Genomic DNA, 18,294 nt, shown 5'->3' on the forward strand with positions numbered 1-18,294 from the left:
CAGAATTATTTTTAGAGGCACAGTGGGTGGCAGTAATATATTCATGGGTACAGTACAGCAATATACCAAGGGCACAGTGTGTGGCAGTTTTATATTCACTGGCACAGTGTGTGGTAGTATTATATTCAGGGGTACAGTGTGTGGCAGTATTATATTTAGGGGACACAGTGTGTGGCAATATCATATTCAGTGGGTACAGTGTTTGGCAGTATATTCAGGGGTACAGTGTGTGGCAGTATTATATTTAGGGGTACAGTGTGTGGCAGTATTATATTCAGAGGGTACAGTGTGTGGCAGTATTATATTCAGGGGTACAGTGTGTGGCAGTATTATATTCAGAGGGTACAGTGTGTGGCAGTATTATATCTAGGGGTACAGTGTGCAGCAGTATTATATTCAGGGGTACAGTGTGTGGCAGTATTATATTTAGGGGGCACAGTGTGTGGCAATATTATATTCATTGGGTACACTGTTTGGCAGTATATTCAGAGGGTACAGTGTGTGGCAGTATTATATTTAGGGGTACAGTGTGCGGCAGTATTATATTCAGAGGGTACAGTGTGTGGCAGTATTATATTCAGGGGTACAGTGTGTGGCAGTATTATACTCAGGGGTACAGTGTGTGGCAGTATTATATTCAGGGGTACAATGTGTGGCAGTATTATATTCAGGGGTACAGTGTGTGGCAGTATTATATTCAGGGGTACAGTGTGTGGAAGTATTATATTCAGGGGTACAGTGTGTGGAAGTATTATATTCAGGGGTACAGTGTGTGGAAGTATTACATTCAGGGGTACAATGTGTGGCATTATTATATTCAGGGGTACAGTGTGTGGAAGTATTATATTCAGGGGTACAGTGTGTGGCAGTATTATATTCAGGGGTACCGTGTGTGGCAGTATTCGGGTCATACATCCTCCACACTTCAGTCGCTTGTTTGCTCTTTCCTTCATGGCACTAAGGCTGCTAGGTGGGAACCAGGCCTCAGCATTCAGCTCGGACCTTAACCGGATGGCAGACCTGGATAAGCGGACCCTCGCTAAAAATAGTCGAGTACCCCTGCTCTAAACGAACACCAGATGCAGCAGGGAGATCGCAGGGGTCCCCAGCGGCGGGACCCCTGTGATCAGAAATCTTATCCCCTATCCTTTGGATGGGGATAAGATGTCTAGAGGCGGAGTACCCCTTTAATAAAGTTTCATAGAGGCCCTTAATAAGGTAGATCGACTTGAAAAACACTGTAGACCAGTGGTCCCTAAGCCAGTCCTTAAGGCCCACCAACATTCTGGATTTTTTCATTTACTACATTGGAGAACAAAATACTGTATGTCCTATTATTTTTTTCCCCTTCAACTCCTTTAAAATACTGGATCCCCGACGTACGCCTTTTAAGTCAACAGGATCTGCCAGGACCCAGTGGTATCAGTTGTGCTCCGACCCATTCTGGGTCCATTTGGTACAAACAAAAGAAGAGCTGAATGGACCAAGAATGGGTCAGAACACAATGGCAATGTGAGCCTAAGTCTAGAAACAGTCTGTGGCTGTCCGGGCATGCTGGGAGTTGTAGTTTTGAAACAGCTGGAGGCACACTGGCTGGGAAACACTGTTGTAGAGGGTTAAATGGCCAGCTTTTACCGATTTTTGCCATTCTAAAATTATATTGAGCTTTTGGGGCAGATTTATAAGCTCATATTTGGCTATGAGCTCACAGCGATTGTATATCCAGAAGGCCAGCTGTAAATTTTAAGTGATTTCGGATGGCACAGCAGTAGTTTGTGCAATAGTTCTTCTATGCAAATTGGGGAATAACAGCTCCCACCCAACACCCGAGCATGGACAGGGCGGCAGCGTCTCCAACCCGGAACATGTATGTTTCAAGAATGATATTTCAGCTTCTTAGGTGCTGCTAAAAGAAACTGTATTGCTTCATTCAACACATGATAACAAGTACAGGGCAGGTAATGCCAACGCATTTTGGGTCTGCAGGGCCCTTAGTCTTGGTAGTTCTATGGTAGTTTTTCTATCGTAATTGAAAAAAAGTGAGGTTTTCTTGCACCATCTGGGTTAAAAAAAAACATAAGTTGCACTTTTGCCATAAGTATTATTAAAGCGGTACTCTGGTGGAAAACATTTGTTTTTTCAAATCAAGTAGTGTTAGAAAGTTAAATAGATTTGTAAATTACTTATATTTAAAAAGTCTTAACCCTTCCAGTACTCATCAGCTGCTGTATGCTCCAGAGGAAGTTGTGTAGTTCTTTCCAGTCTGACCACAGTGCTCTCTGCTGCCACCTCTGTCTGTGTCAGGAACTGTCCACAGTAGGAAAGGTTTGCTATGGGGATTTGCTCCTGCTCCAGACAGTTCCTAAAATGGACAGAGGTGTCAGCAGAGAGCATTGTGCTTAGACTGAAAAGAACTACCCTCTGGAACATACAGCAGCTGATAAGTAGTGGAAGGGTTAAGATTTTTAAATAGAAGTAATTCACAAATCTGTTTAACTTTTTGGCACCAGTTTATTGGAAAAAAAAAAGTTATCTACCTTTATTCAATTCATGACTGTAATGGAGTCAAAATAAGTGTAATAAATCAGACAATGAGGGTTCTGGCTGACTAACCTTACTGCTCTTATACTATCAGAGTCTTCTCCCCTGAGCTTTCTGGGCCAGGATCATAAAACGGTGTAAAACTTTACATCTCCACCACTTATCTGCAGCATTCTGAGACATTTATCTAGAATAATATATAGTACTGCCGATGTGACACATTAGAACATTTGGTCCTTGCTCATAAACATGACGTTATGTGCTCACGTCTCATATTGACGTTATGTATCCTCTTTCTCTGTAAAAAAAAAAAAGGGAAAAAGATGTTAAAGTAAAACATACAAAAAAGGTAGGAAATTGAACCTATAAGAAAGAGGTGTATCCTGCACTTAAAGGGTACCTCTCATCAAAAAAACTTTTGATATATTATAGATTAATGTATGCAGAATAACTTTACAATTGCATGTTATTAAAAAATATGCATCTTTCTATTTAATTTTCCACTTTGAAGAAATGACCACTAGGGGTCTCCCTACCAGTCCTGGCAGCAAGCATTTCAGACTCATGCTGGAGTCCTAAACACTACGAGCTGCCAGTCTGCTTTGTTCACAAAGGAGAACACTCAGAGCTGCCAGCCTGCTTTGTTCACAGCCTGTTTGGCTGTGAACAAAGCAGGCTGGCAGCTCTGAGTGTTTAGGACTCCAGCATGAGTCAGAAATGCTTGCTGACAGGACTGATCGGGAAAAATACAATAGAAAGGAGCATCTTTTTCATTAACATGCTATTAGAAAGTTATTCAACATTCATTAATCTAAAATATATCAAAAGTTTATTTGATGAGAGGTACCCTTTAATTTAGCCTTAACCCCTTAAGGACTCAGACAATTTAATTTTTACGTTTTCATTTTTTCCTCCTCGCCTTCTAAAAATCATAACTCTTTTATATTTTCATCCACAGACTAGTATGAGGGCTTGTTTTTTGCGCGACCAGTTGTCCTTTGTAATGACATCACTCATTATATCATAAAATGTATGGCGCAACCAAAAAACACTATTTTTGTGGGGAAATTAAAACGAAAAACGCAATTTTGCTAATTTTGGAAGGTTTTGTTTTCACGCCGTACAATTTATGGTAAAAATGACATGTGTTCTTTATTCTGAGGGTCAATACGATTAAAATGATACCCATTATTATATACTTTTATATTATTGTTGCGCTTAAAAAAATCACAAACTTTTTAACCAAATTAGTACGTTTATAATCCCTTTATTTTGATGACCTCTAACTTTTTTATTTTTCCGTATAAGTGGGGGGCTCATTTTTTGCGCCATGATCTTTACTTTTTTTTTATACCACATTTGCATATAAAAAACTTTTAATACATTTTTTATATTTTTTTTTTTAAATAAAATGTATTAAAAAAGTAGGAATTTGGGACTTTTTTTTATTTTTTTTCGTTCACGCCGTTCACCGTACGGGATCGTTAACATTTTATTTTAATAGTTCGGACATTTACGCATGCGGCGATACCAAATATGTCTATAAAAAATGTTTTTTACGCTTTTTGGGGGTAAAATAGGAAAAAACGGACGTTTTACTTTTTTATTGGGGGAGGGGATTTTTCACATTTTTTTTACTTTTACATTTTTTTACATTTTTTTTTTGCACTTGAATAGTCCCCATAGGGGACTATTCATAGCAATACCATGATTGCTAATACTGATCTGTTCTATGTATAGGACATAGAACAGATCAGTATTATCGGTCATCTTCTGCTCTGGTCTGCTCGATCACAGACCAGAGCAGGAGACGCCGGGAGCCGCACGGAGGAAGGAGAGGGGACCTCCGTGCGGCGTTATGAATGATCGGATCCCCGCAGCAGCGCTGCGGGCGATCCGATCGTTCATTTAAATCGCGAACTGCCGCAGATGCCGGGATCTGTATTGATCCCGGCACCTGAGGGGTTAATGGCGGACGCCCGCGAGATCGCGGGCGTCGGCCATTGCCGGCGGGTCCCTGGCTGCGATCAGCAGCCGGGATCAGCCGCGCATGACACGGGCATCGCTCCGATGCCCGCGGTTATGCTTAGGACGTAAATGTACGTCCTGGTGCGTTAAGTACCACCTCACCAGGACGTACATTTACGTTCTGCGTCCTTAAGGGGTTAAAGGGGTACTCCGCCCCTAGACATCTTATCCGAGGGTCCCGTCGCTGGGGACCCCCGCAGTCTCAGCTGCGGCATCCCAGACATCCAGTGCACAGAGAGAACTTTGCTCCGTGCTGGATGACTGGAAAAGCGGGCGGAGGCTCATGATGTCATGGTCACGCCCCGCTCAGTACGTCACGGCCACACACCCTCAATGCAAGTCTATGGGAGGGGGCGTCATGGCTATCACGCCCCCTCCCATAGACTTGCTTTGAGGGGGTGAGGTCATGACCGTGACGCCGTGAGCCTCCGGCGCTGCACCCGAGGATCTAAACGAACACCGGGGGCAGCAGAGAGATCACGGGGGTCCCAGCAGCGGGACCCCCCGCGATCAGACATCTTATCCCCAATCTTTTGGATAGGGGTTAAGATGTCTAGTGGCGGATTACCCCTTTAAAACTTTTTCTTTATTTAGATCATGTAAAAATAAGAGCAAATAAGAAGATCACAGTCCCGGGAGCGATGCACTTGTGTGGTGTGACCTGCATGGTGTGCATCGCTCCCGGAGCTGTGACATCTTTATTTGCTCTTTTCTAACATGGTCTAAATAAAGAAGATCGGAGGGAATTTATCAAGGTGTAGGTCAACAATTATTTAATTTGTGTGGTAATAATGTGTAATATTTTACTTTTTTTAAATTAAATGTCGTTTACAGACAGTTTTGTAAGCCAGGTATGGGCTGGTGTAATTGAGAATTTTTTTGCCCTTCGTAAATAAGCTGCTTCTGCAAAGCGAAAAACCAAAAGTGTGCACCAATGTCATTTTTGTCAAAATCACTTCACCAAAAAGTCGCACAAACTTTGCAAAACAGAGCCATTTTTTGCAACTTTTCTACACCAAAAAAGGCTGTTGATTAATTCCTCACAATGTTTACAGGGCTACATCTAGTGCTGGATACACCTTTCCTTATATATTACTACAGCCCGCAAATGGGGTTTTCTTATCCAAGCACCTACAGCATTAAAGGGGTATTGCAGGATTTTTTTTTATTTGACTGTACTAAAGGGGCTGTAAAGTTAGTGTAGTTCATAATATAGTGTCTGTACCTACGTTTGATGGTGGTCTCACAACTCTTCTGTGATTTTTGTCCTGATGTTTATTTTTAACAGCATACAAAATGAGTGTTGTCTCAGGTTTTCCCAGGTTGCAGTGCAGCCCGAGACATTACATCACTAGTAAGGTGTTCAAAGAAGCATGTCTGCTGCAATGGGTGAAGCGACCGCTGGGTGGGAAGGAGATCATTCTGCAGTGAATTGTAGATTTGCCACAGCTGGAGGCACCCTGGTTAGAAAACACTGGTCTATCGTTCACAGCTCAGCATGGAAGGCAGCTCACCTGTGGTTTAATGGGTGGGGTGACTGATGTGTGGGAAGGAGAAAAATTAGCTCACACTTACAAACAAGGAATTCTGGGATTTGTAGTTTTAGGGAGGAAACTCCAACAGGAAATAGCTGTGGCGTGCAGGGGGAAGAGGTTGTAACCCTGGGGGCAGATGATATTAACCCCTTCCTGTCATGACTCCAGGGCGTGGTTTAGCCTTAACCACCCGAAGGTAATACCGCTGGTCCTGGGCTGGACATGGGGACAATGAAGACACCAACGCCAAGTTATGGACAACGGTAACTTTACTGACTGTAGACAGGTGATACAGTCCATGCAGTACAGCCAATATCCCAAGGAGGTGACCAGTGACACAGCGGGACCTCGCAGGCTTGCTGGGACTTGCAATATGTAGAGACACTTTAGTGCAGGCCACGGTGACTATAAAGAAGACTTGACGGACTTGACAATTGACATGAAGATGACTTTGTGGCTGCAGACTTTAGGCTTGAGGCCTCCAATCCTCCAGACACTCTGAGATGACTGCACTGGACCTCAGCAGGAGCAAGAACACTGGAAGAGAGAGATTGTAGCTCCACCCCTGGTTTTATAGGGGTGTCTAGAAAAGAGCCCATAGGTCACTTGAGGGGTCACCTGGTCCCTAGTGCCTCCTGGGTAACAAGCACATGGTCACAGTAATTAAAGAAACATTACACTTTTAACATATAACATATGTACACAGGGGATAACACTGCAGGGGGCCCTGGGGACATAAAGGGACTGGCATGGCAGGAGAAGGGTACGTGGGAAACACCATCCCATACTGGGCCACCACATAGCCATTTTACAAAAAGAATTCAACAGCGTTACAGTGGAATCACAACACATCCATTTTGATCAAAGACACGCGCAGATCCTTCCTAAGCATGTCCATTACTGTTTGGTAGGTACGCACTAAAATCACCTTATGGTGGATAATCTCTTTAAGGAACACTAGATGAAGGTTTCCACTAAATGGGTAGGCTTGTTCCAATTATCTATTATTACTTTAAGTATATGAATAACGGTAGAAACTATTGGCATACAAGGGAACTGTTTACATCAAAATAGCTTCTAAAAAAATATTTCCTCCTCTATAAAACTGAACTTTTAATATAATGAATAAAAAATTATTGGTATAGATTGTTAGTGACCCCCACAAACAATGATAATTGCCAATAGTTATTAATAGTGGAAAATGTGGTAAATTGAACATCCCATTGGTCACTCATTACCTTTTAGAACCAACACTGGGAGGAGACACTGGTCCATTGTAGAGGTGGGCCTATCCAGTACAGTGGTCCCCTAACTTACAATGGCCTCAGGTTACAACATGTTCAGTCTTTTCTGGACCATTGTAACTTGAAACCAGACTCACCATGCAATGCTACAGACAGTCCAGATCTGCAACATGTGTCAATGGCTAAAAGAACCGACTAATCAGAATGGGAATTTCACTGGTAAAACACCTGTATTACTGAAGTGCATGCACTGACTGGTGTCTGGTAGCGCCCCCTACAGAACAGGGATGTATTTTACATGTTCTGTACTCTTTACCTGTGCCAGGGTTAGCTGCTCCTTTGGACACCAGGTGAAGGCGGCTCCATGTTACTTTTTTAGGACATTGTGTGCTGTACAGGACCCCGAAGAAGTTCCTGTCCTCTACATAGACAGTGATTACAGCTCCCAGCAGATCTTTCTTCATTTTATATGTAAGGATTTGCTTTATCTGTATTAGTAATCTATTTATTTTTCTTTAATCCTCACTTTTTCCTATTTTTGGATGACATTTTGGGGCTTCAGAACCAATAACCAGTTTTCCATAGAGTTATGGTCTCAACATACAATGGTTTCAACCTACAATGGTCGTCCTGGAACCAATTATTATTGTAACTTGAGAGACGACTGTACACTCCAGCTTGGTGACCCCTCGGTCCAGTTAATAGATAGAGCCATAGTAAACAATCAATTTGCCAAGACCCAAAGTACATGTGGTATCTGTAGTGGCCCCTATAGGTACCATATGTAATGTGGGTCTTCCTGGTCAATTGATACAATACAGTAGACCAGTAGTATTACATGAGGTGTCATCCTCCTGTTCTTTTCTCGCCTTCCTCCTCAAGCTACAAAGAGCTTCTTTCTGTCTGGAGGACAAGAACTGTGTAATGCTCTGTTTTCCCTTTGGGGGCGCTGTAGGTAAATTGAATACTTGCCAATAGAGTCTTCAGCTGATTTCTGGGGTCTATTCTGTCTCCATGTGAAGCACTCTACTGATACTTGCTCTCTTGAAGATGGTATTTATAGATACATATTTTATGGCCACTTCTTTATTATATAACTTAAAGGGGTATTCCAGGAAAAAACTTTTTTTTTTATATAAATCAACTTGCTCCAGAAAGTTAAATAGATTTGTAAATTACTTCTATTAAAAAAATCTTAATCCTTTCAATAATTATCAGCTGCTGACATCTCTAATTGTCTTGGGAACTGCACAGAGTAGAAGAGGTTTTCTATGGGGATTTGCTTCTAAACTGGGCGGTTCCTGAGACAGGTGTCATCAGAGAGCACTTAGACGGAAAAGAACAACTCAACTTCAGCAGCTCATAAGTACTGAAAGGATTAAGATTTTTTAATAGAAGTAATTTACAAATCTGTTTAACTTTCTCGAGCCAGTTGATATATATATAAAAAAGTTTTTTCCTGGATAACCCCTTTAAGAGTTTTCAATGGATTTCTAAAGTTTTGTGCTTAAAATACATTGAAGACAGTTTCTAAAACTAAGACACAAATTCCCTCTCTAGTGCTCCAGGAGCTAAAATGAAACATAGATAACATCAAGAGGTTGTTGGGTTTCTTTCTGTCTTTTTTTTTTTTTTTCGTACGGAGCTTCGGGGGATATAATTGAGATTTACTGTCTAAAATACAGGAAATGCTGTCGTGCACACATTTTATTGTCTTAGTATCATCATTTTATCATTACACTTCTATGTGATACATCAAATCCTGCTCAGCCCATACACAGTCTTCATCATGCAGTTATATGAGCTTCATAGGTCACAGTGGTCACTCTAAACCAGTGTTTCCCAACCAGGGTGCCTCCAGCTGTTTCAAAACTACAACTCCCTGCGTGCCCGGACAGCCGTTGGCTGTCCGGGCATGCTGGGAGTTGTAGTTTTGCAACAGCTGGAGGTACCCTGTTTGAAAAACACAGTTCTAAACGGAGTAGTAGGAACTTTAGCCTTGGGCCCATACACATGCCTGGATTATAGATTTGTCTTGTATCCTGTAGATCAGTAAAGCTACGTTCACACCTCACAATTTGCCTAAACAGATGCGGAATTCCTGCCAAATGATGCGTACGCGGAATTCCGCATCTTTCTGCATATATATGCAGAATTCATGCGGAAATTCCGCATCAATTCTCAGTATAGGGAAAATTGGGTTTTTCTTTTACAGCTTTGGTTACAGTTCATGCAAAATCTGCATCTATTCCATATTTGGGCGGAGAAAAAAAAGCCCCATTGACTTAAGTAGGATTCCGCATCAGAATTCCCGCACAAATTTACGCTAGGACCTTTCTTTATGTGGAATGCGGAAAGTAGAATTTTCGCAGTGGAAAGACCGATGCGGAAATTCTACTGTGTGAATGGGACAGCGGAATCCCATGGGAAGTGTATTGGCTCTAAATTTATGTGGAAATTAAAGGCGGAATTAGATGCGGAAATCCATCAGGAATTTCCATCGTGTGAACATAGACTTAGGGCCTGTTCACACTGTCGTCGGGCCCCGTTATGCGGAGCTCTGTCAAGTTTAGTGGAGAAAAAGCAATACTTTACCGGATCGCTGACGGACCCCATGCAAGTGAATGGGGTCTGTGGGGGACCCAGCAGTAGCCGTTTGCATCCGACTCGTTTCAGGGTTAGTTGGCTTATTTAAAAAAAAAAAAATGGTCTAATGCGACGACCAATTCTAGTTTGAGGCCTACATACTTCTTTATACAGGACCAGTAGTCACTCTTTATATAGCATTATGCAGAATTTTCTTTTCCAGCATCTCCACTTTTACGTGCGGAATTCCGTAGGAATATTCCCCACCGACATGCTGCTGCAGCAGAGTCCCAATGATTTCAATGGGATTCTGCTACACTGCTCACACTGCAAAAGTTCTATGCCTCACGCCGGAAAATTCAGATTCTGTGTCCGCAAAAAGAATAATCCAGTCTATTCTTTCTGCGGAGTCCGCAAGCAAATGCATTGCCGTCTATGGGACGGCACATTTCCAAGCGGTCCTTACGGCCCTGGTTAGTCAAATGTACAATTCCACACCTTTTTCGCTCAGGTGCGGATATTCTGCACATTTGACTAACTGGCGGGCACTAGGACCGCTCTGAAATGCGCCGTCTCATAGACGGCAATGCATTTCCTTGCGGACTCAACAGAAAGGATAGACTCCACTATTCTTTTTTGTGGATGCCGGAAGCTGAATTTGCGTGTTTCCGGCACGAAAAATTCTGTCTTGTGAACAGTGCCGCAAAATCCCATTGAAACCAATGGGACTCTGCCGCTGTGGAATGTCTGTGCAGAATATTCATGCAGAATATTCATGCGGAATTCCGAATGGACATTCTGCCATGCAAGCATAGCCTAAGGTTTTGTTCAGTAAATGATGCGCCGATTCCTTTTGCAGCAGCCGCCCATTCATTTTAATGGGATTCTGCTGCCAATTTAACGTGCTGGAAGTTCCACTACGGGATTCTGGCAGAGAAGTCCTAAAGCATAAGCGCTGATAATCTGGATCATTTCTGCTTTTCTGGCTCTGCTTTTTCTATGAGGCGAGGATGATGTATTCTGACATTTTTTTGTCCTGAAAAAAACAAACAAACAAAAAAAGCCTCAAAAACGACTCGAAAACTGTCCTGTTATTTCGCACAATAATAGTGCAAACGTTTCCAAATCCCAATCTGCATTATATCATTATATTTTGTTGTTGATTCTCTAGTTGAGTATTTTATTCGTTTGCAGTCGCGTGTGTGGACCCGATCCCCTCCATCTGCTTGTGTTACATCGACTTGTTTGTTGTGTTTCTTTTCTTTTACTATATCATTTATTTTTCATGCTATATATATATTTTTTTGCTTTGACCTGTCTTTTTCTGTTGCACAGACCCATTCATTTCTCCATATCATAACCCAATCATGTTTGACTTTAAGCCAAATAGAGGACGGCACATTTGGCCCCACTGTGGAATACTGTAACGGTAACAGCCGGCAAGCCTGGATACTGAGGAATTATACCAGACTGGAGGTTTTTAGAAATGTTTTTTACAGTCCCACTGATTACTTTCTAAGAAAGCGTTAAGAGGTTGGTATGATCTATCGTTTATAATACATTCTCTATCACAGTGGTCACTAAAATGAGGCCCTACAGATCTTGCAAAACTACAACTCCCAGCATGCCCGGACAGCCAACGGCTGTCCGGGCATGCTGGGAGTTGTAGTTTTGCAGCAGCTGGTTGGAAAACCACTGATCTAAGACATCCCAGTAGTCAAAGTATAGGTCTGGTAATCGTAAATTCTTGAATGTTTATACTGTATGTTAAAGGGGTATTCCAGGAAAAAACTTTTATTTATATATATATATATATATATATATATATATATATATATATATATATATATCTCAAATGGCTCTAGAGAGTTAAACAGATTTGTAAATTACTTCTATTAAAAAATCTTAAAGGGGTACTCCGGTGAAAACCTTTTTTCTTTTAAATCAACTGGTGGCAGAAAGTTAAACATATTTGTAAATTATTTCTATTAAGAAATCTTAATCCTTCCAGTACTTATTAGCTGCTGAATGCTACAGAGGAAATTCCTTTCTTTTAGGAACACTGATGTCATCACGAGCACAGTGCTCTCTGCTGACGTTTCTGCCCATTTTAGCAACCATGCATAGCAGATGTATGCTAAAGGCAGCATGGTGGCGAAGTGGTTAGCACTGCTTCCTTACAGTGCTGGGAACTTGGGTTCAAATCCCACTAAGGACAACAATAAATGAAGCGTTATTATTATTATAATAACGTCAGCAGAGAGAACTGTGCTCGTGATGTCATCAGAGAGCATTCTAAAAAGAAAAGAATTTCCTCTGTAGTATTCAGCAGCAAATAAGTACAGGAAGGATTAAGATTTTTTAATAGAAGTAATTTACAAATATGTTTAACTTTCTGCCACCAGTTGATTGAAAAGAAAAAAGGTTTTCACCGGAGTACCCCTTTAATCCTTTCAGTACTTTTTAGCTGCTGAAGTTGAGTTGTTCTTTTCTGTCTAAGTGCTTTCTGATGACACGTGTCTCGGGAACCGCCCAGTTTAGAAGCAAATCCCCATAGCAAACCTCTTCTACTCTGTGCAGTTCCAGAGACAAGCAGAGGTGTCAGCAGAGAGCACTGTTGCCAGACAGAAAACAACAACTCAACTTCAGCAGCTGATAATTATTGAAAGGATTAAGATTTTTTTTTAATAGAAGTAATTTACAAATCTGTTTAACTTTCTGGAGCCAGTTGATATAAGAAAATGATTTTTTTCCTGGAATACCCCTTTAAATCCAATTCTATATTTTTTATGAATAGATTGATGTGATTTGTTACTTTCAATGGAAAACTCAAAATAAGGCAACATGAATTTTTTGTATTAAAATAAAAGATCCATGTTGAATATTGGTCCCTCTTGGTCCCAATGACAACATTCCTAGTCACCGGCCACATAATTTTCACTAAAATTACAATCTGCTTTAATGTTTGCATTACATATATGGATGGATTTGTGATGGGAAGCCTTACAATGTACCCTATGACAACACTGACTGGCAACATGTCAGTACTGGAAGCCTTGTGTCACAGCTGGCGCCACCTATAGGCAGGGTAGGCAGTTGCCTGGAGCACCCACTCGATGAGGGCATCGCTGGGGGCCACAGCCAAAGTATTTTTGTAATTGATAATGTAACAGTGTTCCTGACAGCTAGCAGTCGGATAGAGGAGCGCCGTGCCACCATTGCATGCTCCGCACGGAGCAGTGTTCGCAGGCACCTCCTCTGCAGTGCCTGGGCAGCTCTCCCATAGACATACATGGAAGGGGCATGTAGTTTGGTTGTCTACAGTAATCCGTGCGCAGAGCGGAGGTCTCTCCATGGGGAGAGCTGCGGTCCCGGGCAGGAGATCAACGGTCAGACCCCCCCCCCACGTGATCCAATATTTATCTCCTATCCTGTGGATAGGGAATAAGTACTTATATGAGCACTGTCAGATACAATAACTTTTGATATGTTATAAAGCATGCAAAAACATGTTTTGCAATTGCTTTAATCAGAAAATTTTCAGTATTTCCTACTGAAAAGGCCAGTCAAAAAACTGGCCACTAGGGGTCCCCCTGCCTCCTGGGACACATACCAGTCCTGCAGTGTCCAGTGGTCATAGAGATGTCATGGACACCATGAGTGACTGACAGAGCTGCAGGCAGGTCCAGGGCCTTCTGTGAGTCAGAGCAGAGTGAGGGAGGAGGAGTAATCACAGTGAGGAGAAGAGAGGGACACGCCCCCTTGCCTCTGCATGGACAGAAATCTCACTGAGCAATGATGGCAAGTAAATAAAGGTAATTCTGAGAGAAAAATAGGTCATAGACACATAAAAATTTGATGTACATGTAGATGAGGTACTGAGCAACATATAAAAAAATTTTTTGTATTGGAGTTCCCTTTTAAATAAACCCATTTCTAAACTTTTCTAAACCAGCGATATTTAATAAAAACTCCTACCACCAAAATAGCCTTCAAGCTGAGAAAATTGAGAAAGAAAATACAGTTACTCTTAGCAAGCGCTTGTGGAATGGCATATCATTGCTTCTGACTTGATTTGTAGGCACAATAACAGATCTGGAAAATTCTTAGTAAAAACAACTAACACAAAGAGAATAGAAGGAAAGAAGAGCAGATCTATTGGACCCAAAAAATCATAAGGTTTCTATTAAATATTGTAATTGCTGATTTTATAGAGCACTACGTATAACAGTCTCCAAAGTGTGGTCTTGCAGATGTTGCAAAATGACAACTCCTAGCATACACGACAGCTGTCCGAGCATGCTGGGAGATGTAATTTTGCAACATCTGAAGGCCCACAGTTTGGAGACCCCTGCCCTACATGACTCTGCAAAATAAAGGAGACACCAGGGTCATCGTGGTCGCTGACTCCAGTACCTTCCTTATTTTACTGAGTCATATTGGGAGTCTGTGTGCACGATGGCTCCGCTGCATCCACAACCTTGGCAGCGACATGGACAACAGAAACATTACTTAGGGGACAACGACATCTCCTCTAGGCTGGCAGGATGTGCCCATCACTAGCCTTAGCACCATAGCAAGAGCGACTGGGAGGTAAGTAGGGGAGAAGCAGGGGGCAGAGATGAATCTGGAGAGATAGTGTGTTGTAACATGGAGAGGGATCATGGGACATTTAGTTTGAACACTTTTGGAAGATATTGTGCCCAACAGTGCTAAAAGGGGAATCAAATTTCACAAGGAAAACAAGGGGTATGTGCCTTTGCCATACTTTCTTATCTGTGCAGTTGGATAACTCCTTTAAGCTTGTGGAATATATATATATTTACATTTACCAATTACTTGTAGCTCTAAGAACTGAAATGTTGCCTATTGCAACATAGATAGATAGTTATGAGATAGATAGTTATGAGATAGATAGATAGATAGATAGATAACAGATATGAATAGATAGATAGATGGAGGGATAGATAGATATGAGATAGATAGAGAGATAGATAGATAATAGATGTGAGATATAGATAGATATGAGATAGATAGATATGAGATAGATAATAGATATGAGATAGATAGATATGAGATAGATAGACAGATAGCTATGAGATAGATAGATAGATAGATAGAAATTAGATAGATAGGCAGAGAGACAGGTACTCTATCTATCTCTAGTCTATCTATCTATATTTATATCTATCTATCAATCTATCTATTTATCTATCGATCTCTCATATCTATCTATCTCATATCAATTGGTGGCTGACTAAATACTTTTTTGCCCCACTGTAGATATATAGATAGATAAATAGATATGAGATAGATAGATATGATAGATATGAGATAGATAGATAGATAGATAGATATAGTAGATGATAGATATGAGATAGATAGATAGATAATGAAATAGATAGATAAATAGATAGATATGAGATAGATATATATAGTAGATGATAGATAGATAGATAATGAGATAGATAGATAAATAGATAGATATGAGATACATAGATAGATAGATAGATAATGAGATAGATAGATAGATAATGAGACAGTTATCCACAGATGTGAGTTTGATGCAGATGTAGCGGACACTAAACACATGCCGTCCCCTCCATCCATCTCCTCTTCTCCTTGGTTGAACTGATGGACATGTGTCATTTTTCAACCGTAACTATGAATGTTAGTGATGCATCTCACCATTAATGTGGCACATATACTATTCATGAAGCATATAATTCATACACTCCCTTACTAGCCTTGCAATAATAACATAGACGCCATGGTGCTAGGTTAAGAACATATTGCACTGATCGTTTGCTGTTTTATTTTGCTACATTGATAGATCTGAAGAAATTTTGGCATTGCTAAAATAATTTGACATAGGTCAATAAAGAGATAGTATTGATCTGTATCAGATCTTTCTATCACAGTGTATACAGGTCTGGTGTTTTTAGTTGCTGCGTTGCTAGAACCGTTCCCGAGGCTGTTGTATTTAATATCATGCAATATTTAACAGGCATCTGTTGCCTTCTTTTTGCAGCATTTCGTACTGAGACATATCAACAGCAACCAGTGCTTGGACGAGCCTACAGACGACGATAAAATGGTCCCCACCATGAAAGAGTGCAACGGCAGCCGGTCCCAGCAGTGGCTGTTACGTAACATGACCTTGAGTGTATAAAGCTGGATGGCGATGGTTGAGGCGCGCCCCCCGATGTCACGTCTGAGGACCTTCATTATCAGCTATAAGAACACTTGAATGGAGATGTCACTTTCTTCACTCTCACTGACAAAAAATAATTGAAAAACCTCTCGGAATCCACCTGGGAGGACAGAAATAGGACTTTTTCTAATTATTGTTCCGTTAACTATACCTGACTCTACATGCCCGCCGCAAATTGTGTCTGTTTACCGGAGGAATACGAAGGGCGCTCTGGAGGCTGTAAATACCAAGACATCCCAGAATCCACTATATTTGTCAAAGAGATTAAATGAGAGAAGATTCCATATATTGTAATGTAAAAGAATATTTTGTTACAAAAACATAGGATATGAACTACACCCAAACACGTGCTTAAGTGATCATAGACAACAGTGACGTCCTCACAAGTCCACTTTCTATTGTGTCTAAGGGATTTTCGGGATTTGTTAAGACATGGTTGGGCTCGTGTATAAAGAGCGTTATGTGTTTGACACATTACTTCTAATTTCCCATGACCCTGATTCTAAAGATTCCGAAGACAGTTTAAAAAGTTGTTTCTTCTTGAAACCCTATAGGAATGATCTAGCCTATTATATTGGTCTATAGGGCAAACATGTAGGGTAGTAGTTTGGGGTGGATATCGGTATGTGCTCCTGGTGCTGTACACAGGGTTGCCACCAGGCCAATATATATCCCGATCAAAAAGCATAGAAGAGACACGGTTACCTGCACTCACCGCTAGGATTCGGTAGGCCGACTCCGCTTCAACTGCTCACACGGACATCACCGGTTCCAGACCTGATGAAGGAGCTCTTCAACTGCTCACACGGACATCACCGGTTCTAGACCTGATGCAGGGCGCTCTGAGCGCCCTGCATCAGGTCTGGAACCAGTGATGACCATATGAGCAGTTAAAGCGGAGTTGGCCGACTGAAGCCTAGCGGTGAGTGCGGGTAACCGTGTCTCTTCTATGCTATTTGTATTAAGCGACTTAGTTCTTTCTGGTTCCCAGCAACGCCAGACCTGCACACTCAGGACTTCGGTCTCCCGCTGTGATAGAGGTACCGCAGCCAAGTGACCCTTACTACTTTATAACAATAGTGGCACTATACCTTTGAAGATTTATAAATCCCGTTCAGCTGGTATTGACATCAGTTGGCTGTGTGGGTAATCACTTTTATAAGGGCATTGTTATGCTTCCAAGACTTGACCTTGACATGTCAACAGTAAGGGTGTACATACCATAGAGTAAGACCATGTGGCTTCTATGAGACCACCGGATAGAGGTGGCCCCGTCCTGGTCGGTCCCATTTTGGGTAACAATGGTGCAATATCTTGATCGAAATGTCAGACTTCTTGCCATAGTTTTGATGAATTCCCACCATTTTCTATCATATTTAGTTTGATACATGACTCCCTTCCACCAACAGTGTTGAAAAGATTTAACTATAGAGGCAGTTCAGTGAAATCTAGAGTTTAGTTTGGTCCCTGGAACGCGCCAGTCCACTCGATGTAATGTACTGCTTGCTTTTTCTGGACCAACAAGAATGTTTTGAATTAAACAAGGATACTGAGTTCTGTGTTTTCCACATTTCCTTGCATTATGGTTGTCATTTATTGTGAAAATATCCAAAATGACACAAGATGGCCTTATGTATCAATACTCAAAATCTGTCTTTGCCCATAGCAACCAATCCGAGCTCAACTTTTATTTCTTAAAGTGTAACTGTCATTAAGAAAAGCTAAGCAGACATGTCTAAAGTCTTGATCGATTGGAATCTTACTGTTGGTCATTTGAGGTCTCACCGATCCCTTGATATAGGCAGGAAAAGCAATGGGCAGCTCCCTCCACTGCCCAGCTCTGCGATCAATGACTATAAAGGAGGCCATCTCCTAAAATGAGAGCCGAGTCGGGGAGTGAAGCCAATGGCTGTCTGGGCAGGCTTGTAGTTGTAGCTTTGCAACATTTGGAGGTCAACCATTTGGACCATTTGGAGGTCAACCATTTTGAGACCCCTGCTCTCCTACAGTAAGTACTTAATAATCCATAAAAGTAAGCTGTGCCAGTGCAACGTTGCTTATCTCTTCATAGTCCCTGGGAATATTATTATACAAATATTTACAGACATGTCAATGAGAAATTAGAAAGGTGTCATTTATAGATGAA

General features: G+C 41.4%; 1 protein-coding gene across 8 annotated transcripts in view; it reads left to right on the forward strand.

The window, feature by feature from the left end:
• Positions 1 to 17,701, forward strand: part of GALNT13 (polypeptide N-acetylgalactosaminyltransferase 13) — a 354,352-nt gene extending 336,651 nt beyond the window's left edge. For 3 of the 8 annotated variants that reach the window (XM_056536509.1, XM_056536510.1, XM_056536514.1), the window contains 2 exons: positions 11,270 to 11,467; positions 15,966 to 16,102. In XM_056536509.1, coding sequence (XP_056392484.1) covers positions 11,270 to 11,464 — 195 coding nt within the window. In that variant the 3' untranslated portion in view covers positions 11,465 to 11,467; positions 15,966 to 16,102. Of the gene's footprint in view, positions 1 to 5,881; positions 5,978 to 11,269; positions 11,468 to 15,965 lie in introns of those variants that run through there. The other 5 variants (XR_008847277.1, XR_008847278.1, XM_056536511.1 and 2 more) reach the window with 3 other exon arrangements.
• The last annotated feature ends 593 nt before the right edge of the window (positions 17,702 to 18,294 follow it).

Source organism: Hyla sarda, chromosome 8 (assembly GCF_029499605.1).
Source record: "Hyla sarda isolate aHylSar1 chromosome 8, aHylSar1.hap1, whole genome shotgun sequence".
NCBI classification, from domain to species: Eukaryota; Metazoa; Chordata; class Amphibia; order Anura; family Hylidae; genus Hyla; species Hyla sarda.